Source organism: Emydura macquarii, unplaced genomic scaffold, assembly GCF_026122565.2.
Source record: "Emydura macquarii macquarii isolate MOO-44397 ecotype Brisbane River unplaced genomic scaffold, CSIRO-AGI_Emac_v2 contig_306, whole genome shotgun sequence".
Taxonomy (NCBI): domain Eukaryota; kingdom Metazoa; phylum Chordata; order Testudines; family Chelidae; genus Emydura; species Emydura macquarii.
In genome coordinates, this window is record NW_027130443.1 from 16,470 (window position 1) to 40,320 (window position 23,851).

The following is a 23,851-nucleotide window of genomic DNA, read 5'->3' on the forward strand; positions in this document are numbered from 1 at the left end:
ACCCGGCACAGCCCAGCCTCCTTCCATAGGGCATGATGGGGGAGCAATTTGAATCTGCCCACAGCAGAAAGGCCCACAGGGATTGGCTAGGAAGCATCAGGTGGCGTTGGCCGTGGATCTCGCTCATCGCTGTGGCTGGATAAAGGGGTAGCGGGGGGGAGAGGGGAACAGAATTAGTGACCTCAGAACCACTCGGTCTCCCAGACCAGCACTCCCCTCCCGCTTTTATTGGGGAGGCGCTCTAGGCCACGTCTCTATGGTTAAGGAGAGCTGGAGGACTCTAAAGCCTATAGAGCCCTAGGCTCACCCTCGGGGGGCAACCCACAGCCTGCCCAGGACCATAGAGCTGAGTGGCTAGAGCAGCGCCACGATCTCAGGCATTCTAGCCTGCCTCTGTGGCTGTGGGTTGGGTGGGGGGACCGGGCTCCCGGCAGGGTCCCCATAATCAGGGAGCGGGACGGGACCCAGGTCAGGGGAATGATACGGCAGAGCCATGCAAATGAGCGGGTGCATATTAATCAAACGTGTAAATGAGAGCAGTGCTCATTTGCATAGATCCTGAAGTCTCTGGACCTGGCTGAGGGGGCGGGGGGAAACCAGGGATTTGCTCCGGGGTAAATGGGAGGAGCTAGGGACTCTCAGCTGCCTGGGATGGGATGTTGAAGGGGGAGGAGCCCAGGCTAGCCCCGCCTTGCATGAGGTGGGGCCAGCAGGGGCGTGGCAGGTGCCTCTGGCTGGCTCCCAGCATGGCTTGTCCTTACAGAGGCACCACTGAGGGGGGCTCCTGTGCCCGGGACCGCCCCCCCACCCACAGCCCTGGCCTCACCTCTGCACAGCCTGGCCTCCCAACTCGCCAGACGCCCTCGCTACTTGTTCTGTCCCGGCCGGGCTTTCTCCAGCTTCTTCCGCCGGTCCTCGGGGATCTCGGCCAGGCTGATGCCGTGATTACTCGCCCTGCATGAGGGGGGGCAGAGTGAGTCCTGGCGCCCAGCCCCCCTTGCTCTAACCACAAGACCCCCCTCCCCTTCCGGAGCCAGGGACAGAACCCAGGAGTCCTGGCTCCCAGCCTCCCTCCCCGCTCTAACCACTAGCCCCCACTCCCCTCCCAGAGCCAGGGACAGAACCCAGGAGTCCTGGCTCCCAGCCCTCCCCCACTCTGCTTCTTTCCAGGAGTCCCCTCCCACCTACCTCAACAGTCCTGGCTGCCCCACTCCCCTCGCCCTGGGTCAATTCTGGGGGTGGTCTCACGACACAGGCGCCTCCCCCCACCACCACTTCCTGCCCTCCCCCCCCAGAGGTCCGAGGACGCTCCAGTCCCATGGGGCCCTTACCCGGGCTGCAGGTCAGGCGGCGTGGGGATAGGTTTGTTGAACCCCTCTCGCCCCACCAGCCAGTACGTGTCTTCCACGCCTTTGCCCTACGGCGAGGCAGAGAGAGAGAGACTGTGTGAGCCCAGGGGGCTGCAGGTCGGGAGTGAGGGGCGCCGGCAGGGCCGGGGGGAGTAGGGGGCGCACTTACCTTCAGCTCCGTCTTGCCCCGAACCTCTACTTTGAAGCCCTCCTTCAGCGAGTGTAGGATGGTCACGGTCCGGACGTTCACGTGGATCCGGTAAGCTGGGGGGGAGATCCCGGGGGGTGGGAGAAGGGTGAGTGCCCCACATGCAACCCCTGCCACCTTCTCTGTGCCCCCCACCGCACTCTGCCCCCAGCCCCTCACCCCCCTCGTACCAACATCCCTGGGGGGTGTGCCCGGAGATTCTTGTTCCCCCCCAACCCCAGCACGGCCAGGGCCCTGTCCTGTGAGGGCGGGGGGGAGGGACTCACGCAGGCCCGTGGACTCCATGCGGGAGGCGGTGTTCACGGTGTCCCCGAACAGGCAGTACCGGGGCATGGTGAGACCCACGACGCCGGCCACGCAGGGCCCTGTGGGGAGACAGGCCGGGAGATGGAAGGGAGAAGTTACGGGGGGGGGACGGACGGAGGGACGGAAGGATGGGTGGGCGGGGCTAGGAGGTGCTGCCCCGGGCGGGGTCGACGCGGCCTCCCTGCCTGAGTCTGCCGAGAGACTGCGCCCGTCACTCTGGGAGTTTGTTCCCGCCATGCTGGGGGGCCTGGCCAGCCGCAACCCAGTGGGGGGGGGGGACAACGGGAGGCAGCATGAGAGCCCTGAACCCACCACCAGCAGATAAACCTGGGGGATGCCGAAACCTCTCCTGGGGTGGGAGCAAGGAGGGGGCATGGCATAGGGGGGCGTGGCCAGGGAATGGGGTGAGGCACACAGAAGAGCCGTGGCCACAATGCAGGGGTGGAGCACACATAAGGGGCGTGGCCAGTATGCAGGGGGCAGGATATGCAGGGGGTGTGGCTGGACCATGGGGGGGCGGAGCACACATCTGAGGTGGGGCCGGGATGCAGGGGGCCGGGCCCCAGGGGCGGGGCATACCGGAGTGCAGGCCAATGCGGATGCGGACGGGCACCTCGGGCATGTGGCGCATGCGGAAGGAGCCGACGGCGCTGAGGATGTCCAGCGACATGTTGGCGATCTCGCCCGCGTGCCGGCTGCCGTTCCGCTTGGGCAGCCCCGACGCCACCATGTAGGCGTCCCCGATGGTCTCCACCTGCCCGGGAAAGGGGGTCAGGCAGGGGGCCCATCCCCACCCTACCCAAGTCCCTGACCCCCAACCTCCACCTCCCCATGGCTGGGCCCTCCGTCCTCAGGCCTCCAATTCTCCCGTGACAGGGCTCCTGTGCCCCCAGCCACTGCCCCCCACTCCCAGCTCCATGCCAGGGTGCCGCACCATGGCCAGACTCTGGATCCCTGCTCCCCAACCTCCCCCCCCCCCACCTTAGGCCCCTCCCCGGATCCTTCCCCCCACCTCAAGACCACTCCCTTCCCCGCCCCTGCTCCCCGTCTCGGGGTCAACCCCCCCCCACCGCCATCCATTCCTAGGCCCCCCGTTCCCGGCGCAGGGGTGGGGGGCGGCACCTTGTAGACGTCATGGGAGCCAATGATGGCGTCAAAGAGGGTGTAGAGGTCGTTGAGCAGGTCCACCACCTCGATGGGCTCGCTCATGGCCGAGATGGTCGTGAAGCCCACGATGTCGCTGAAGTAGAGGGTCACCTCCTCGAAGTGCTCCGGCTCGACCGGCGTGCCCATCTTCAGTGCCTCCGCCACCGACCTGTGCCAGGGGGACAGGGGGTGCGGCGCATCAGTGGGGGGAAAGCGGGGGACCCCACGCTGGCCTCCTCCACCGCCTTTGCCAGGCGAGGCGCTCGGGCCGGACAACAGATACGCTAACGGCGTGCATCCCAGGGTCGCGTTAGCTGAGCTTCCGTTTAGCTGATTTCGCTGCCACGACCCCCGCCCCAGGTCTTTTTCCCGACTCCCTGCATCCCAAGAGGGAGCCCTGCCTCGGCTCTGCGGAGCGTGTGCGTGTATGTGGGGCAATGCGTGCACCGGAAGTTATGTGCTTTGTCTCCCGGCACCGGTCCCCCCCGGAAAGGTGGAAAGTGGGTTTTCTTTCCCACGAGACTTCCGTCCGTCCATCCCCCCACACCTCCTCCATCCATCCATCTCCCCACACCCCCTCCGCTGTCCGTCCGTCCATCGGCTGACCCATGCATTGGCCTTTGCACCCCGACCACAAAAAATAAAAATTTGCCACCCCTGCCGCGTCTCTCTAATACCCAGGACCGATAAGGTTACAACAGCCCTGCAAGCTATGTCGACTGAGCATTGTCTGGTTCGCCAGGGGCAACCAACCATTGGCTTTCTAAATCAAATGCTAAGGAAGAGCCGGGCTTCAGCAGAAACCGAACAGGTAGAGTTAAATGGCAGGCCTGGAGGCGATCCTATTTTGAGGTGAACATCAAAGATTTGTTCCAGTGTATCTGGGGGAGGGAGAAGGCAAAGAGGACACCCCTGGCAGCTCTAACAGAGCAAGCAAACGGACAGCGCGTTTCGGTCGTGAAAAAGGGGGATCGTCTCCACCAGGGCACTGAGAACGCCAGCAGCGGGGGTATAGAACAAAGAGGACGGGCCACAGAGACAGGGCAAGCAGGATCGCTGGCAAACGTGATGGGGATACGTGTAAACGGAGACGTCTGGGAACAGAGCGCGCAGGCTGGCCTCACCAGCTTGGTGGAGGCCCTCCTGGGACCCACAAAAAGATCTGTGGGGGAGCGGCAGTGGGATAAATCAGCTGAACGTGAGCTTCCAGCACGACACTGTGGCCCAAAGAGCTAACGGACCCTGGGAGGCATAAAGAGGGGCAGCTCCAGTAGCCACAGAGAGGTGATTTTACCTCTGTATTCGGCCCTGGCGGGACCAGTTCTGGGCTAGCAGGATGCAGATAAATGGCAGAGGGAGCAGAGAAGAGACGTGAGGACGATTAAAGGTTGAGAAAAGCGGCTGTGCAGAGTGAGAGACGCCAGACACTCCATCTATTTAGCTTAACAAAGACGATCATGGGACGACTTGATCTCAGTCTGTCGATAGCTCCACGGGGAAGAAATATTTCATGACGAGCTCTTCAAGTGAGCCGACAGAAGGGGTTAGCTGATCGCCTACATGTGGGGTCGGGGAGGAATTTCCCCCCAGGGCAGATTGGGAGAGGTCCTGGGGGGTTTCGCCTTCCTCTGCAGCATCGGGCACGCGTCACTTGCTGGTGGATTCTCTGTACCCTGAAGTCTTTACATCATGATTTGAGGACTTTGCTAAGTCAGTCATAGGTCAGGGTCTATCAGAGGAGTGGGGGGGGGGAGGTTTTGTGGCCTGCGTTGTGCAGGGGTCAGACTAGATGATCAAAGAGCTGGGCAAGTTCCGGCTGGAAACAAGGTGCGCGTTTTTAATGAGAGTAATTGACCAGTGGGGCAATTTCCCGAGGGTCCTGATGGATTCTCCGTCCTTGGCCATTTTTCTCCCGTCAAGCGTGGCTGGTTTTCCAGACAACCTGCTCTAGGGACGGTGGCAGGGTCAGCTTGCGAGTTGGCCGCAAAGGTCCCTTTTCACCTCGGGAGGGACGAAGCGACGAACTTTGGGGGAGAGGCCCGTCGTCAGACGGCACTTCGGCGCGGCCCCCGGAAGGCGTGCAATGGGTTTGTTTGGTACGCAGCCCTTCCCGCCCCTCTGCTCGCCCCCCGCAGATGTCGCTTGACTCCCTGGCGGTGGGAGGAAAGAAACATCCCCGGGTTTTCGCCATCCCTTGCGCTCTAGCGTCGGGTCCCAGAGCGGCTCTGGCGCCACCCGGGAACCGCTCTGGGGCAAAGAGGGAGAGCCGGGTGCTGAGCGGAGCTGCGGGGGGGGAGATTCCAGTCGACCGGCAGGCACGGCAGCAGGGGGGGTACTTGGCCCATGGGTGCCCCACGCCTCCCTCCCCCCCCCCTCCGCCCAGCGGGGCTGGGGACTCACGGCGGCAGCATCTGGGTCAGCAGCTTGTCCGTCTTCTGCTTCTCAATCTCCAGCTCCTCCGTCCGCTCCCGGATCAGGTCCTCCAGGTTGCTGGAGTATTGCTCCAGCATGCGCAGCATGGAGTCGATGATGTTGGTCTTTCGGCCCTTGTTGATGTTCTTGACCTGCGCGGAGGGGAAGGCCAGGGTGGGGGGGGGAGGCATGAGAGACGGCTCCGCCTGGCTCCGGTGCCCCTGCCTGGCTCCTATTGCCACTGGGCTCCGGCACCCCCATGGCCTCCGGCATCACTGCTCCCCATTGGAACCGGCTCCAGCATCCCTTGTACCCATTGGCTCCAGAATCCCTGCTTCCCCCAGCCCCTGCACCCCCTGGGTCCTTGCTGCCGCCAGCTCCAGTGCCCGCATTACACATCAGCTCTGGTGTCCCTGCTCCCCCCACCAGGCACCGGCTCTGGCATCCTCGCAGCTCCAGAGCCCCCATTGTCTCCCGCACGCCTGCTCCTCATGGGCGCCGGCTCCGACATCCCCACTTCCCACTGGCTGCAGCACCCCAGCTCCCTGTCAGCTCGAGTATCTATGTCCTCCCCCAGCCCCCCATCAGCTCTGCTCCCGGGTGGGCAGGATCAGCTCCGGCGCCTTCCTTTCCACCTCCCCGCCTATGGGGCCGGGCCGGCCCCAGCATCCTCCTGTTACCTGGTCAAAGATCTGGTCGATGGTGGGCCGGCGTTCCGGCTGCTCGCTCCAGCACTGCTTCATCAGCTGGATGCACTCCAGGGGGGCCTGGTCCACCGAGACTGAGGGCCGGCACAGCGGGGGCGGCTTCTCTACCTTCCGGATGATCTCTGCCCACGAGAGGAGAACCACGGTCAGCGCGGGCCCCCACCTATGGCCCCGCTGGAGCTGGGGGAGGTGGCGAGGGGGGAGCCCAGGGCCAGGCGAGCAGGGGGCTGCGGGCTGGGGGTGAGGGGCGCCGGCAGAGCTGGAGGGGGGGGGAGAGAGCAGGGATGGTGGGGGGCGCTGGAGGGGGTGGGGGCGCCATCCCTCCCCCTCCCCCGTACCGTTGGCCGGCATGTCCAGCATGCAGTAGGGGGCGCTGCGGCAGATCACCTCCTGCATGATGATGGAGATGCTGTAGATGTCGCCACGGAAGGTGCCCTTGCGCTCCAGCGCCGGGTCCCGGAGCAGCTCCGGCGCCGTCCAGAACCGCTCTACGGGGGGGAGGCGAAGAGGAAGGGCCGGCTCAGTCACTGACGGGCACTCCAAGTCCCGCCCCGCCCCGCCCCTTCCCTGTCCCTCCAGCCCCACCCTTGCACCCACAGCCAGTGGGCCCTGTCCCCCCCCCAGGCACCTTCGGGCGTGGGCGTGTCGCGCGGGATCTTCTGGGACTCCAGCAGCTCGTTGTAGCAGTGGTCCGTCACCTTCAGCACAAAGCGCCCATCCACCACGCAGTTCCGGGACTTCAGCCGCCCGTGCACCACCTCCCGGTGGTGGAGATACTTCATCCCCTAAGCGGGCGGGGAGAGCCGGGGGGGGAGTGAGCGCAGACTTCCCCCCATCCCAGCCGGTCCTGCCAGGATCCACTCTGACTGTGCGGAGCCGCCCCAACCCACCACATGGGCAATCCAACGGATCCCGCCAACCAACCATGTGGACAATCCAGTGGATCCCTGGTCACACGTGTGGGGTTGAGCCAGTGGATCCCCAGCCGGCGATGTGGGCAATCCAGTGGGTCCCACAACTAGCCAGGGGATGACCCAGCAGACCAGCAATCGACCCTGTGGGTGATCCAGCAGATCCCCGGTTGACCCCATGGGTGATCCAGCAGATCCCCTGATCAACCCCATGGGTTATCCAGTGGGTCTCCGACTGATCAAATGGGTTATCCAGTGGGTCCCAGCTGGCCACAAGGGGTATCCAGTGGATCCCTCCGACCAGCCGGTCGGTCGATCCGGGGAGATTGCTAATCCATGTATTTGGATCAGTAGGTCCCAGGGGATCTCTGTCCTGGTGCCTGTTTGAGTGAGTGGATCCTTCTGGCTGACCCATGGATCTTATCTTCTTAATGGATTCCCAGGCTCTAGCGCCCAGTTGATCCAGTGGATCCACCCATGCAAAATCCATCCATCCAGTGGGTTTTCTGCCTGATCAATTTACAGAACCAGTAGGTTCAACTGGATCCTCTTGACCCAATAGATCCATGTATACCATCCAGTTGATCTACCCAGTGGATCGCCTGTCCGGTCAGTTCACTGGGCCAGTGTACCCCAGTGAGGCCCTGACCAGCACCTGACTGATCCAGTAGATCCTTCCGCCATCACTAGATTTATTTAATGGTTTCTCTGGCCATTGAGTGCATCTAACCATTAGATCCCAATGGAGTCCCTAAACAATGGCATGGGGTGATCCAGTTGATCCCTTTGGCCAGGCCAATGGATCTATCCAGTTGGACAGACATAGTTGCATGGCACCAGTGGATCATGGGTCGAACCTGCATTGATCCAGTGGATTCCTCCACTCCAGTCAGTTTAACTCTCCATTGGGTTCCCTGTCCAGTCAGTGTCTTGGACCAGTGGATCCCCAGTCAGCAGATCAAGCCAGCGGATCCTTCTGATCATCTCGCTGAGTTGCTTGGTAGATCTCCCCGGTGCATGGCTGGTTAGCCCCATGGATACGCCCAGCCAGCCAGCTGAAGAGCTGAGTAAGAGGATTCCCCAGCCTGCTAGCAGACCCAGTGCCAGAAGATCCCCTGGCCCTGACAATGGGTGCAGCCTGGGAATGGATCCCTTCCAGCCTCCATGCCCCTGGAGTAGATCCCCCTGGACCTCCCAGCAGAATCCCTCCACCTAGTGCTCTGGCCATCAGGATCCTTTCCTTCAGCCGGGGCTGCTTGTCAACGGATCTCCCCTGCCAGGATCCCCCAGCATCCCAGTGGATCTCCCTCTGCCTGAGAGAATCCCTTCCTGTGGAACTCTTCAAGTGGATCTCTGCAACCTTCCAGCCACTGTCACCTGGAAATAGCTCCCTGCCAAATAGCATGGGATCCCCACCCCCCCCAGCAGACCTTCCGTGCGAAGGGATCCGCTTGGGCAGGCACTCTCTGGAAGCGGATCCCCGAGCTCCCAGCCGAGGCTTGGCAGCACGGGATCCCCTGGGGCTTGCCCTGCTGCCGGAGGATCCTCTCCTGCCCAATGAGCAGCTCTGCCGTCGATCGGCAGATCCCGCTGGCCGGTGAGTCCCATGAGCGGATCCCACTGGCCGTCATCCAAACAGATTCCTTCTGATGATGATCCCTGAAGGGCGATCCCCCCCCACCACCCAGCTGATGCCCTCTGTGTCCTTAAGTTCATTCAGCAGTGGATCCCCCTGGATCCTCCCAGCAGGCCAGATCCCCTCACCCCCAGAACCCAAGACGGGATCACTGCCTTGCCCCGCCGCCCCCCGCAGTACCTTGATGAGGTCGATCAGCAGCGAGGACTTGAACATCCAGTCGAGCTTCATGTCTTCGTTGCGGATCAGGTCCTCCAGGCTGCCGCGGGAGCAGTGCTCCGACACAATGGCGAAGACGCCGCAGTCATGGAAGAACCCCAGGAACAGGTTGACGTTCTCGTGCCGCAGGTCCCGGAGCTAGACCAGGGGAAGGCGGGGGGGGGAGGGAGAGAAGAGGCAGGGTCCCAGTGGCCAGACAGGTCTTGCACGGGGTGTATCCACTCCACCCCCCGCCGGAGCAGCAGCGACCCCCAGTGGCCAGGTAGGGCAATGCACATAGCATATCCGCCCTGATGCAGCAGTGCCCCCAGTGGCCAGGTAGGGCAATGCATGGGGTATATCCCCCTGCCTCCCTGGCACAGCAGCGACCCCCAGTGGCCAGGCAGGAGAACGCTCACTATGCATCAGAGCAGCAATTACACGAATTGCACTCACCTTGCAGAATGTGGTTTTGGTGGCTGGCTTGATCTCGATGTGCTTTTCCCCTGGGAACTTCTTGAGCCAAACCCAGTCACCCTAAGGGGACAAGACGGAAGAGCACCCCCGTGACCCCAGAGCCAGACGAGCCGCCAAGTCCCGCAGCCCACCAGACCTAATGGGCCAGGGAAGGGAATCTAGGAAACAGCTGGAAATAAGCCACCGAGTCCATGGGGCCGGTTTGAAATAAAGCAACAGCATTTTAGGAAGCTGGAGACACCCCTGTCCCGCCTCACACCTCACAGCTGCCCCCCAGCAGGCCCTATAGGGGCATCCAGCTCAGAGGACAGGGAGAGGGCAGCAGAGACACTGCAAGCACAGGGAGGGGGGAGAGAACAGGGGCTGCCCCCTGCATTTTCAGCACCAGGTCCTTCTGTTCTTCATTCCTCACTGCACCAGGCTCTGGGGCCTTCCCTGCTTTAACTACTAGACTTTCCTCCTTCCCAGAGCAGGGGATTGAACCCAGCCCCCCCTGCTCTAACCACTATCCCCCACTCCCCTCTCAGAGCCAAGGCAAGAACCCAGGTGTCCTGGCTCCCAGCCTTTCCCTGTTCTAACCACCAAGCACAATACTGCTCACAGCGTTTAGCACCAATGCTTAAAAAAAAAAAACCCACAAAACCACATCCTTCTTTTCCACACACCCGGATCCCCCCCGAGCTGGGATGGCTCCTGGCACCACAGGGCACGGGCTGGGTTCACTAGCTGCCCCTAACAGCTGGCTAAGACTCACCGTCAGCCACTATTTGGTCTCATGTTCTCTGTTCCACTCTGCAATGCATTAGTCAGCCCAGCTGAGATGGGGCCATAATTCACAGGGGGCAATAGCTCCATTCCCTTCTCATGGCTAGCCCCATCGGTAGAGCCTCAGGCTTTTAATCTGAGGGTCCAAGCTTCAAGTCCCAGGTCGGGAACTCGGTTTTTCTGGTGGTTTCCCGCTCTAGGTCCTGAAAAATGCGTTTCTTGGAAGTTCCCCGTGGCTTTCTGGAGGACGGGGTGGATCGCACCCGCTGCAGGTTTGCGGATGACACTAAGCTGGGGAGAGTGGTAGACACGCTGGAGGGCAGGGATAGGATACGGTGTGACCTAGACTAATTGGAGGATGGGGCCAAAAGAAATCTGATGAGGTTCAACACAGATAAGTGCAGAGTCCTGCACTTGGGACAGAAGAATCCCATGCACAGCTACAGACTGGGGACCGACGAGCTGGGCAGCAGCTCTGCAGAAAAGGACCTGGGGGTAACAGTGGACAAGAAGCTGGAGATGAGTCAGCAGTGTGCCCTGGTTGCCAAGAAGGCTAATGGCATATTGGGCTGCATTAGGAGGAGCATTGCCAGCAGATCGAGGGCAGTGATTATTCCCCTGTATTCAGCATTGGTGAGGCCGCATTTGGAGTGTTATGTCCAGTTTTGGGCCCCCCACTACAGGAAGGATGTGGACAAGTTGGAGAGAGTCCAGCGGAGGGCAAGGAAAATGATGAGGGGGCTGGAGCACAAGACTTATGAGGAGAGGCTGAGGGAACTGGGCTTCTTTAGGCTGCAGAAGAGAAGAATGAGGGGGGATTTGATAGCAGCCTTTAACTACCTGAAAGGGGGTTCCAGGGAGGATGGAGTTAGGCTGTTCTTGGTGGTAGCAGATGACAGAACAAGGAGCAACGGTCTCAGGTTGCAGTGGGGGAGGTCTAGGTTGGACATCAGGCAAAACTTTTCCCCTAGGAGGGTGGTGAAGCACTGGAATGGGTTACCCAGGGAGGTGGTGGAATCTCCAGGCTCAGAGGTTTTCAAGGCCCAGCTTGACAAAGCCCTGGCTGGGATGATTTAGTCGGGGTTGGTCCTGCTTTGAGCAGGGGTTGGACTAGATACCTCCTGAGGTCCCTTCCAACCTGAGTCGTCTAGGATTCTCTGATTTCACAGGCCTTGCTGATCTCAAGGTTTGAGGTGGTCAGAAAATTCTCATCAAAACAGATTTTTGGTAGAAGACGCCGTTTGGGGCAAACGGAAATTTTTTTGCATCAATTGTGAGAAAATTGCATTTAAAAAAAAATCCAGGGGGGGCGGGATTTCAAACATGTCAAAAGGTCCCATTTCAGAATGAAAAGTTTGGGCAGGGGGCAGGGGCGTTCATTTCAAAATTGACTCGCTGGTGGGTGAAAATTCAGATCAACAAGGGTTGAAATGGAAACGTTTTGGATGGGTCTGAACTGAACGCTTGAATTCCGCGAGACAAAAGTTTTTGAGCTGAAGCGAAAAAAAAATGTCTAGAATTTGGTTTTGCAAAGAAACAAAAAAAAAACCCAGAAATTCTGAAATTTTGAAGGTTCAAAAACGTTTCCCCCACCCCTCCAAATTCTGGATGGTTTTCCTCGCATCCCCTACCCCCAAAAAAATCTGCATGACAGAAAATCCATTTCAGATCAGCTACATTCAAGATGCCCCTATTCAATGGAGCATCCAGCACGTGTTTCTCCACCAGCCCTAAAAGTAACGCTCCGATGGATGCGCATCCAGAATTGTAGCCGAAAACACCGATCCGGCAGCTAGCTCTACGCAGGAAAGATACGTTGACAGGGATCAGGGCCTCGGGACCAAAAAGATCAGAGCCGCTTTTGGACGGGGAGTGGTAAACCTGACAGGTTTGAACCCGGTTTTCAAGCACTTCAGAGAGGCAGTCGGCACCCTTCGCCCAATTTCACAGGGGTGCGTGCCTGTATGTGTTGGGGGAAACTGAGGCACAGAGCAACTCGTCCTCTTGCCCAAGGTCTCACAAGAGAGCCAGGAATAGGACCCAGGCATCCTGCCTCTTTGCTAACTGACTCCACTTGATGAAAGTCCTGCGAAGCAGCAGAAACTGGAAAAGCAGATTTGGTGGGGAAGGGGTAAGAAATCCCATAAATTAAAACACTGTTGGAGCCAGGATTCGAGGATCCTGGCGCCCGGGGAGGTCACAGAGGGGTTGGGGCAGGGTTATGAAACCCTACCTTTTTTTCTGGCTCAGCACAGGGGGGAAACTGGGAGAAATTGTGTTACATTCAGGAAGTCGAGCTGATCTGGGTTTGAACCCTCCGAATTTTCTCCCACAGCGGCACTCTGGGATGGGGTGTCGGCATGCCCCAGGTCAGGCCACGGGGCTGTTCGGCCAAGGATGCTACACGTTCAGTTCAAGAACAGCTCCAGCTGGGATTGAAATCTCCAGCGCTCTGCTGCGCAAAGCAGAAACAGCAGCACAATTTGGTCAGCGGCCATAGGAAAAAAAACTCACAAATTGCCACATGTGGATTGGCCGCTAGCGGGACACAAAGATCCCACCTGGCATCCGGGCTGGGATTCACACAATTCCCACCTCGGCGCCAGGCCCCGCCGGGCGAAATCTCCGAGAGATTCACCGAAGGCAAAATTCAGCTGCCGAAAAACTCCGCGCGGAAGCCCCCAAACACTGCCGCCTCACGAGAGGAAAATGAAGCCCCGGTGTCTGACGAGGCCACGTCGGCCGACGACGGGAAACTGTCTGGGTGCAGCAGCGGCTGAGCCAGTCCTCGGCGGGAACTGGCGACCGGCTCTGGAGCCCGGCTCTTTTCCCCTGGACTCTCCGGCATCGCGACATTTGGAATTGCAGACGGTTACGGGAGAATCCCAGCTCTCGCTTGGGAAAAGGGGCCCGTGAGCCTGTGGCCGGGCAAGAGACATTAGCAAACACGGACACCCAGAAGGCCGGGGGGGGGGGGGGGGGGGGGGAAGAGTCATGTTGATTCTTTTTGGGGGAAATCGCACGAACTTTACAGCCCATCTTGTGGTTTTTAAACATGAGGAGCTGGCAACCCTAAAGCTCTTTGAGGCAAACTCTTTCTCACATGCAACGCACATCAGGCCAGGGCCCAGATGTCAGTCGGGGTCGGTGCAGCGCCCGGCACCACAGGGTGGTGGTGAGCCGTCGCTCCCACTGCTACACCAGTAGTCGCACAGCGTGCCGCACGCATCAGCGGGGAGATATCCAGTCAAATCAACACACCCTTCTGGCAAGGGAGAATTTTTTTTTCCCCCATCTCTCCAGGGCCGGGCGGATCCGCCGGGCAGGCGAGTCCCAGTCGCCCGCCGGCATCCCACGGCCCGTCCCCAGGAGTGGAAGCCCCTCCTGGCAGCCGGGAGGGTGGGGGGGGACGGGGACGATGCGGGGCTTGGGTTGGGGGGCGGCTAGCCAGGGTCATAGCCGCTGTTTTCCCTCCTGTCGTTGCGAGAGGAGTGAAATCCGAGGGGCCGGGATGGGGGGGCGAAGGAATGAAACAAGCCACGGGGGGGGGGGGGGCCCAAAAGGCAGTGCCGGGTGGGAGCCTTTTGCCGCTTACCTGCACGGCTGCCACTAGGCCTTGGTTGTTAAACAAGAGGAGGAGAAAGGGGAGGTGGTTGTTGCATTTTTGCTTCTCCTCTCCCTAAGGATGGTAGGAAGCAGCTGTCAGTCACGCGGCGTGGTGGCAAAGAGGGGGGGGCTGCTCGCAGGATGAGGCGGGGGGCTCCCCGAACGCCAGGGGAGGAGGGAGGGAGGGGGAGGAGGAGGGTTAGCACTAAGGGGGGGCGGGGACCGGGAAGGGAAAGGATGGAGGGCAGCCACCACCCCACACCGTGAGCGGCCGGGCACTGGGAGATGGGATGCGGGGGGGTGGGGAGGTGCCGTGGGAAGCAGAGGGTGTCACTGGAGGTGGGCGGGGTGGGGGGCGGAGCCGTCCCAAGGGGCGTGGAGGGGGGGCGATGCCCAGGGATACTTACCCAGGGGGTATTTACCTGGCAGGGGGACAATGCTCTGGGGTATTTACCCAGTGAAGACTATGCCTTGGGGGTATTTACCCGGCAGCGATGGTTTACTCAGGAAGGGGTACTTCTCTGGCAGAGGGTGCCCTGTGGTATTTACCCAATGGTGTACAGTGCCTGGGGGATATTTACCCAGCAGTGCTCAGTGCCCAGAGGTATTTACCCCAGGGGTGTATTTACCCAGCAGTGGGCGGTGCCCGGGGGTATATACCCAGTGGGGGGCAGAGTCCGGTGGCCCTGCCCATCAACCCTAGAGCCACCTGCCGGCGCTGAGGAAGGGGCAGGCATGGGGCACTGGGGGAGGGGGGCGGTTACCTCGGCCACGGCCACGTTGGTGTTGTCGGGGGCGGCCGCCAGGCTCTTGACGCTCCTCATGTCGGAGACGCTTTTCCCCGCCAGGCTGGTGCGGCTGTCATCCACCTTCTGCGGCGCCGGGGCGAGGGGGCACAGCGTCAGCCCCACTGGCACCTCTGACCCCCGTCCCTTTGACCCCAGATCCCTGGGGCCAAGCCCTTCCACCCACCGACCCCCAGGTGGCATCTCTGACCTATGACTTCCAGGCTGTGCCCCTCTGACTCCCGACCCCCCAGGAGCACGACCCCCGACTGCCATATCTGACCTCGGACCCCAATCCGCCAGCCCTGGGAGCGTCTCCCCCTCTCCCTCAGGGGTCACCTTCCCCGAACGTCCCTGACCCCTAGGAATGCCACCCCCGACTTCTCTACCCTTACCTGGGCACCTTTGCTGTACACTTCCGGCCTGGCCTTCGAGCCCTTCACCTGCAGCCTTCCACCTCCCCCCACTGTCCCGACCCCAGGGACCCCCCATGGAGGCCCTCTCATCCCTCCTGAAGACCCACTTTCCCAGCTCCTCCCCGGCCCCAGCGGGGATCCCCCCCCCCACATCCTCTGCACCCCTTGCCCTGCCTCTTACTTTTTTGCTGCTCTGGGTGTTGACGAAGGTCAAGTCGTCTATGGTCAGGATGATCTTGTTGGGTCCCTTCATGAGCTGGGCGTGCAGGATTCGGCGCCTGTGGGGCGTGCAAGCGCAGACATATGGGGGGTGAACCCCAATGTTGTGCCTCTCCGGCTGGGGGGTGGGAACCCGGCTTGGGAAATGGGGGGGAAGGGGAACCTCGCTTGGGCTACCTCCTGCCCTGGACTCCCGACCCCCATCAGGAGATCCTCAGGGTCAATAAAAAGGGGGGAGTCAACAGTGCGAGTAGGGAGGCAGGCAGGGATGTGGGGTCCCCAAGGCGACCTCTCCCAGTCAGCCCTTGGCTAAGGCAGAACAGGACGAGTCAGGAGCCAGAAGATGAGGGTTGGGAGGGACCTCAGCAGGTATCTAGTCCAACCCCCTGCTCAAAACAGGACCAACACCAACTAAACCATCCCAGCCAGGGCTTTGTCAAGCCACAGCTTAAAAACTTCGAAGGATGGAGATTCCACCACCTCCCTAGGTAACCCATCCCAGTGCTTCACCACCCGCCTAGGGGAAAAGTTTTCCTAATATCCAACCTAAACCTCCCCCACTGCAACTTGAGACCGTTGCTCCTTGTTCTGTCATCTGCCCCCACTGAGAACAGCCTAGCCCCATCCTCCCTGGAACCCCACTTCAGGTAGTTAAAGGCTGCTATCAAATCCCCCCTCATTCTTCTCTTTTGCAGACTAAACAAGCCCAGTTCCCTCAGCCTCTCCTCATAAGTCTTGTGCTCCAGCCCCCTCATCATTTTTGTTGCCCTCCACTGGACTTTCTCCAACATGTCCACATCCTTCCTGTAGTGGGGGGCCCAAACTGGACACAATACTCCAAATGCGGCCTCACCTGTGCCGAATAGAGGGGAATAATCACTGCCCTCCATCTGCTGGCAATGCTCCTACTAATGCAGCCCCATCTGCCGCTAGCCTTCTTAGCAACCAGGGCACACTGCTGACTCCTATCCAGCTTCTTATCTACTGTAACCCCCAGGTCCTTTTCTGCAGAACTGCTGCCTAGCCCGTCGGTCCCCACTCTGTAGCCATGCAGATAAGGAACAAGAATCCCATATGGTTGCCAACGTGGTCATCAGCCCACAGCAGGATGGGCCGGGACCCAACAGGCCGCCAGGGCAGCTGTTACCCCGCAGAATGAAGTGGCCCAGCAGGGCGCTACCGGGCAAGCCGCTCCCTGCTGGGGATGGGGATCCCCCGGCACTCACCTGACGTTGTAAGCGACAGCTGCTCCCCCCAGGATCAAGCCGGAAACCAGGATGAAGAGGAACAGAATGGAGCTGGGGTCCACCCCTGCAGGGCAGGGAGAGTCGGGGGATTAGCGATGGAGGGAGGGGAGAGACTCCATTTCCCCCATCCCCACGCAGGGCTGGCCCTCCTTCTCCCCCGGAAACCGGCACAGGAGATCCCGTTTCCCCTCTCTCCCACAGTAGGTCTCCCCCCCTCCAACATCCACAAAAGGATGCTCCCTTCGACTTCCCCAATCTCCCCCACCCCCACGGACCCCTCCTCTATCCCCCCTTGCCCATCAGCAGAACTCCCCTGCTTCCCCCTTGTCCCCCGCACAAACGGCTGCCCCCCTCACTCCCCTGCACCTCACAGCTGGAAGGAGGGCCAGGAAAAGGGGGGTTCTCCGATTATTGTGCCAGGCTAAGCGGTCGTGGGATAATTAAGGCCCAGAACCGAACCAGGATGCCCCAGTGCAACCATCCAACGAAGCCAATCCGCGGCCAGACGAGGAATTCCCGGCGCCTGCAGAGCCACGAGTCGTTGGCTCTGAACACACAGGTTCCAGCCAATGGAAATTCTCCAGGGATGGGGCAGTACGGGGGAGAGGGGGTCTATGACACACAGGTGGGGGATGGGGGCGTTCTGTGTCCAGCCAATAAAGGGCAGCTCAAAGTAAAATAGCCAGTCCATTGTGTTCTTAGTGTGCGGCAGGACGTGCCAGGATCCAACACCACTGGTAAAGTCCTGCCGCAGGAACAGGGATCGGACAGACAGACAGTTCGGCACCGAGGTGGAAATGGACGGGTGCGGGTGGGATTGGGTGGAAGGACGGACAGATGGACGGGTACACGTGGGGATGGTGGGTGGACGGATGGATGGATGCACGTGGGGATGGATGGATGGACGGTAGATGGGTGTGTGTGGGGATGGATGGATGGACAGATGGATACCAGGGTGTATGTGGGGATGGGTGGATGGATGGGTGCACATAGGGATGGATGGACAGATGGACAGTAGGTGGGTGGGTGTGGGGATGTGGTTGGACAGATGGATGGGTGGGTGCTCATGGGGAACGGATGGACAGATGGATGGATGGATGGGGGCACGTGGGGATGGATGGATGGACAGTAAGTGTGTGCGTGTGGGAATGGATGGATGGACAGATGGATGGGCGGGTGCATGTAGCGATGGATGGTTGGACAGACGGTTACCAGGGTGCACATGTGGATGGGTGGGTGAATGGATGGATGGGGTACGTGGGGATGGATGGATGGACAGGTAGGTGCACATGGGGACGGATGGACAGACGGATGGGTGCATGGAGCAATGGATGGTTGGACAGACAGATACCAGGGTGTACATGTGGATGGATGGGTGGATAGATAGGTGCATGGGGGGATGGACGGACAGACGGATGGGTGGGTGCGTGTGGAGATGGGATAAACAGACGCATGGGTGGACGGACATGCTCAGGGCCGGATGGAGAGATGGGTCGGAAGGCCGTCTAGCTAGACAGACGGGACACGTCGCGAGAGGGACGCCCAAAGAAGCTGGCAGCCAGCCGGCGAGCGCTCACCCCCGGAACAGACGACGTCTGGGTCGAACCAGCAGCTGGCGTCGGTGCTGGGGCTGGCGCTGTGGGGCCAGTGGATGGCGTGGCCAACGCGGCGCAGGCCCTCGGGGCCCATGGCCACGCTGTAGGTCGGCCAGAGGCGGTTGCCTTTGCCATCAGTGTCCAGGATGATGTAGCGGAGCACGGGCTCGCCATCCTCGTCGGCCGCCACGCGCTGGCAGAAGCCATCCAGCTGGAAGTCCCGGGCGTGCTCGGCTATGCTGGAGCCCATCACCCAGCGGTTGGCCTGCCGGGCGCGCTCCACCGCCATGGCCAGGAAGTAGATGGAGTTGTAGATGGTGCCGAAGAGCGGGTGCACCTGGGTGCAGAGGGGGGAATGGGGTCAGGGGCAGCTGGGGCAGGGACATGCTTTTCGATTGGGCGTCAGTGCTGTGTCCCCATTGGCCAGCCCTGGGCGCCACCTTGACTCCACGTTGGCCACCGCCATCTCTTTCCGTCTCCCCATTAGCCATGGCAGTGCCCCTCCTGTCTCCCGTTGGCTACAGGCATCTCATCCCCTCTTCCAATTGGTCAGGGCCGTATCAGTCTCCGGCCTCCATTGGCCCAACCTTCCCACCTTCCCTCTTGGCTTTTCACCGCCCGCTTCCCCCCCCATTGGCCACATTTTACCACCTCGCTCCCCATTGGCTAGGAGCCCAACGTCCTGCCGGGGTCGAGACCAGGGCCCGGTGCCCACCTGCTCAGGGTCCAGGTGAGCTGGCAGCTCCCGGGCCTCCTGGGCGTCGCGAAAGGCCTCGCGGAAGCCGCGCTCGGGGGCGTCGATGGTGACGGTGAGCACGGCGTCGTAGGCCAGCCGCAGCTTGGTGCTGTTGCCCAGCACGGGGTAGGGGCTCCGGCGGTAGGGCAGGCTGTAGGTCAGGGCGTCGTAGGGGATGAAGACAAAGGAGCCGTCCGTCATGCGCAGGTCCTCGGCCTTCTCCAGCAGGAGGCGCTGCTCCTCCCCACCCAGCAGCACCGAGTGCATGCACATCACCACCACTGCGGGGGAGGAGATGGGGGGGCAGGCAATGGGGGGGGGGGCAGCGAGGGGAATGGGGCAAGACACAAGAGAAGGATGAAAGGTGCCCAAACACAGGTGCGAGTGGAGGACAGAGCCAGCCCCCCTCTGGCCCCCAGCCCCCCACAGCTTGGGATGGGGCTGCCCCTTCCACTAGGTCATCAGGGCTCCTCCCATCACCCCACAGGGCCCTCTGCCCCCCACACACCTCTCTATCCATCCATCCCCGCACACACCCCTCTATCCATCCATCCCCACACACATACACCTCTGTCTGTCCATCCATCTTCCCCCCACCTCTACCTATCCATCCACCCCCCCATGCACCCCACTATCCATCCATCCCCACACATATCCCTCTGTCTATCTATCCATCCCCCCACATATACAGCTCTCCATCTGTTCGTTCATCCTTCCCCCAGCTCTCCTGCTCTAACCACTAGCCCCCACACCCCTCCCAGAGTGGAGGAGAGAACCCAGGAGTCCCAGCTCCCCCCTGCTCCAACCACTAGACCCCACTCTCCTCCCAGAGCCGGGGAGAGAACCCAGGAGTCCTGGCTCCCAGACCCCCCCTGCTCTAACCCACCAGACCCCCCTCCCCATCCAGAGAACCCAGGAATCCTATCTCCCCAGCCAGCCTACCTCTGACACCGTCCGCCCTCTGCACCCGTCGCAGGGCGTCACGGGCCCCGTTGGCACCAGCCCCCATGGCGGTGACCACGCTGACAGGCAGCCCCAGCTCGCGCAGGGAGCCGGCCAGGCCCTGCCCCACGTCAACCCACAGCTCCTGCGGCGAGGTGACCACGGCCACGTGGGCCCAGCGGAAGAACCGGAGCACGGCGTAAAGCACGTCCGAGGCCGGAGGCAGCGGCCGGGCGATGGTGTCCCACCGGGCCACCTCGTCCATCCCGCCCGGGCAGGCCCAGGAGAAGATGGGCTTGTTCCAGGCTTGGCCCAGTGGCCCGGCCGCCCCGCAGGCCGCCGGGCTGACCGGCCCCACGAAGCCGGAAGCCGAACGCTCGGAGTTGACCAAAGCCACCAGCGCCTGGGCCGGCTGGCATGGCTCGTTCAGCACCACGTAGTCGAACCAATAGCCCTGGTTCACCGAGGGGTCCTTGTTGATCCGCCCCACGGCCAGCTGGGCGGCCGCCTCGGGCATAGCCCGGGCGAAGAGGGGGTCGCAGCTCCAGGGCCCCAGCACCCCCACGGTGAAGGTGGCCGGCTGCACCCAGCCAGGCCAGCACAGCACCAGGAACCAGAGCAGGGGGGGCGGGCGCCGGCAGGCCGCCCACCTGGGGTGGTTGGAGAGGCGGCCCAGGAAGCTGGACCAGGTGGGAGACATGGTCTGGGAAAGGGGGGGAAACGGCCAAACCGGGAATTGGGGGGAGGCTCTTTAGTTCCTCGGGGGCCAGGCCTGGCAGCCTCGGGCGAAAAGGGGTCCAGCCGCCACGCCCGGCATCACGGGAGGGCAGGTCACTGGCACCGGCGCGGCGGAGAGGGGCACGGAGCGCCTGGAAAAAAGAGAGGAGACAGGTGTCAGATTGGGGGGGGAGCCAGGATGCCTGGGATCTCTGCCTGGCTCTGGGAGGGGAGTGGGGGCTAGTGGTTAGAGCGGGGGCGGGGTGGCCATCTTGCAGCAAATACCGTCCCTCTTAGGGCTCATAGACACGGTCATGATGCCAACAGGGGCCACAGCGCCAACCACGGCGACCATCCTGCCCACGTGCCGGCAACAGCGCCGCTAACGGCAGCCATATTGGTCACACCGGCGGCCATCTTGCTAGCAACGGTGGCCATCTTGGCAACGCGCTGGCAAACGGTGTGACTGACAGCAGCCATAGGGCAAACAGCGGCAGCCAGTTTCCCAACATGGTTGCCCCGAACTGTGGCAGCCATCTTTCCAGAATCTGAGTCCCTTCCCCCCACCCAGTAGCAGCCCCCAGGACCTTCGAAGAGGCCTCCCTTGTCTTGACAGCAGGCCACCGCCCTGCCGTGCAGGAACGGGGCCCCCTTCCTGCCCTGCCCCCATGGGGCACATTTCCGTGGCCGAACGGGTGGGGAGGGTCGTGGCGGGAGAGGACAGCTGTCCTGGCCTAAATCCACCCAATCCCATCAGCCTCGGCCCGGATTAGCCAAATCACAGCTCCACGTGCCGCCCTGCTCCCCTCCTCCCCCACCCGCCCGCCCACCCCCTCTTGCCAATCCTAAGCTGCTATCTGAACTAAACCAGGATTAACCCCTTGGCCCCAGCTGCCCGGTCGCATTAGGTGTGAAGCCACATGTGGGGGCACCTCCAGCCGCTCCGGCCTGCCTGTTGCCTGCCCCATATGGATGGGCCTGGGGCGGGGGGAGAGGGAGGAGGCCCCGGGCAAGGTGGGGCGGGACGGAGGGATGGGTGGGGGTCAGCAGAGACCGTGGTCAGCTCTCGGGTGAGGCAGGGAAGGGCCCGTTGGCAGCTAGGAGGGGAGACAGTCAGGGTAAGGTAGGGAGCACCAAGCTGACCCCGGGAAAAACTCCCTTCCGGCCCAGATCAGGCCATCGGTTGGATCCTGAGCCTGTGAGCCAGCCCCACCGGCCAGGCAGCTGGCGTGAGGATGCTCCGGACCAGCTCAGTGCACCAGCCCCCCTGCCGTGTCTCATCTGCAGTGGTGGCTGAGCTCAAGCACGCAGACACACGAACAACACCAGGATTCACCGGGGCAGGGGGAGACCCTTCCTGACCCTTGCCGGTGGCCAGCTTGAAGCCCTGAAGCATGAGCATTAGGAACACGAGACGCAACTCTGAGGCTGCCAGACCTGCTCTCTGTGCTGCCCAGCCTGATTGCAAAAGGGGCGTCTGTGAGGACCCCAGAGCCACCAGGGACCCATCCCATCAGCCAGAGCTCTCAGCTCTTTGTGCGTCCCACAATGCATTGCTCTGCTATGGGAGAACTGCCTGGATTTTCCCAGCATGCATTGCTCAGTGTGGGCTTCATGCTGGCTGAGGTGCTGTGGGAGAATTGCTTCAATTTTTCCCCCAGCATGCATTGCTTAGCATGGGCTTCACGCCGGGTGATGCATTGTGGGAAAACTGCTTGGATTTTTTTCCCAGCATGCATTACTCAGTGTGGGCTTCACGCCGGGTGATGCATTGTGGGAAAACTGCTTGGATTTTCCCAGCAGACGCTAGCACAGCAGGGCTGGAGGCAGACACCCCTTGCTCGGGTGGGAAGAGAATCGGCCGGCCGGACCTACCTGCATTTGTCATAACGGGGCGTGATGGGGCATCTCCACCTTCTCATTTGGGGCGACACCGGGGATGGTCCCTGGGGCAACGGGCAGATGCCACCAGCCAGCAGGGAACACGGCCACCGACCCACCGGCCAGTTCACCCATTTTCCTCTAACTCCCAGCCATGGGGCACAGATCTCTCTAAATCCCGCTACGCTGCAACAGCTGACTCACCACCACAGCTCCCCTCCCCCTGACCCAGGACAGTCAGATCCCAACTAACCTGACCTCCCCGCGTAGTCCTGTGTGCCCATTACGCCCCCACATCAGGGGCAGAACTACGATTCCATACCTGACTCTCCACTCACCGCTAGCTGTACAGGGGCTAGGACACAAATGGGGCCTAAAGGTGCCCCTAAATGGTGCCCTAAATGGTGCCCCCTTCTGCCTGAAGCCCCGCCTCTTCTGTGTCCCCCCCCTCTCCCGTCAGAGCCCCATGGCCCCACACCCCAGCCAGCCCGAACACCGGCCTTAGGTACCCAGCGCCCAGGAGCGTGCACAAGTCAAGACGGATGTTGCCGAATCACAAAGGAACCAGATCGGCTCCATTCCCTTCGTAGCGGGGCCCTGGGGCCACCACGGCTGGGACCCTGCCTCCAGTTTTGGGCGTTCACCGTTCCAGGAGAGCCGGGGAATCAGTTGGAGAACAGTCCAAAGAAAAGCCACCGGGATGATTAACGTCCCTTGGGCCTGGTCTACGCGACACAGCTTTACCCACAAAAGTCAGCTCTGACGGAGGCCCCCCAGGAGCGGGGCTCTGGAAGCACGTGGGGCACAGCCAGTCAGTCAGGGGCTCAGAGTCTGCTGCACACCTCCCCCAGTGCCGCCTCCTCCTGACTCTGGCCTCAGGGGGGTCCAGCCCCCCTGCCCTGCCCGAGCTCTCCCTGGCTGAGACTCGGGGAGCTCCTACATGTCCCCAAAGGGGCCATGCCCCCCCGCCTCGCAGGCAGAAGCGATTCACAGCCAGCGTGGGAGTCAGGACGGTTTATTAGTTCTCACGATCTCAGCGCAGCAAGACTTCGTTAGCAGCTTAATTAGAAGTTACAGCAGCGACCACCTGGAGATCCCCAGAGCCCCCACTCACGGACCCTACGGCCTCCAACCCCGCATGGGGGCCTGGGCTCTTCCAGCCAGCCACCCCCCCACAGCCGTCCGCTCATTTGTCTCCTTCCCAGGCCAGGTGGCCACTCCTCCTGGCCACAATCTGTCTAGGTCTACCTACAGACAGCTGGGGAAGGCGCATCCGCCCTCCAGTGGCCTCTGCAACACTCACACACCTGGGGTGCCATCACCGAAACACATGAGTAACATATGGGGGAAACTGAGGCACACACACTCGGAGAAAACATTAGGAGCGTCTCCAAACTTCGGCACATCAGCTAGCCCAGGCGCTCAGTCTGTTTAGTTTAATGAAGCAATTGATCAGGCGACGGGTCCCTGAAAAGGGATGGGGAAAGCGGGGGTGGATGGAGGTGAAATGGATGGAATAAAGGGCTGGCTGCTTGGATGAAATCGCCGCGGCCGTAGCCGGCTTCTTTTTTGGCCTGTCTTGGCCGGAGGCT

General features: G+C 61.5%; 1 protein-coding gene across 1 annotated transcript; it reads right to left on the reverse strand.

Annotated features, from left to right (window-relative positions):
* GUCY2D (guanylate cyclase 2D, retinal) lies at positions 1 to 20,519 on the reverse strand. Its single transcript, XM_067553856.1, has 19 exons — positions 19,662 to 20,519; positions 18,699 to 19,000; positions 17,966 to 18,320; positions 16,368 to 16,452; positions 15,104 to 15,200; positions 14,486 to 14,593; positions 9,330 to 9,410; positions 8,856 to 9,032; positions 6,757 to 6,913; positions 6,467 to 6,616; positions 6,102 to 6,250; positions 5,410 to 5,573; positions 2,986 to 3,178; positions 2,443 to 2,617; positions 1,824 to 1,922; positions 1,519 to 1,613; positions 1,332 to 1,417; positions 827 to 954; positions 1 to 135 (listed from the first exon to the last, which is right to left on the reverse strand). Exons 1-18 carry the CDS (start codon positions 20,359 to 20,361, stop codon positions 867 to 869), a joined length of 3,261 nt encoding a protein of 1,086 aa, XP_067409957.1. The 5' UTR covers positions 20,362 to 20,519; the 3' UTR covers positions 1 to 135; positions 827 to 866.
* Between the last annotated feature and the right edge of the window lie 3,332 nt (positions 20,520 to 23,851).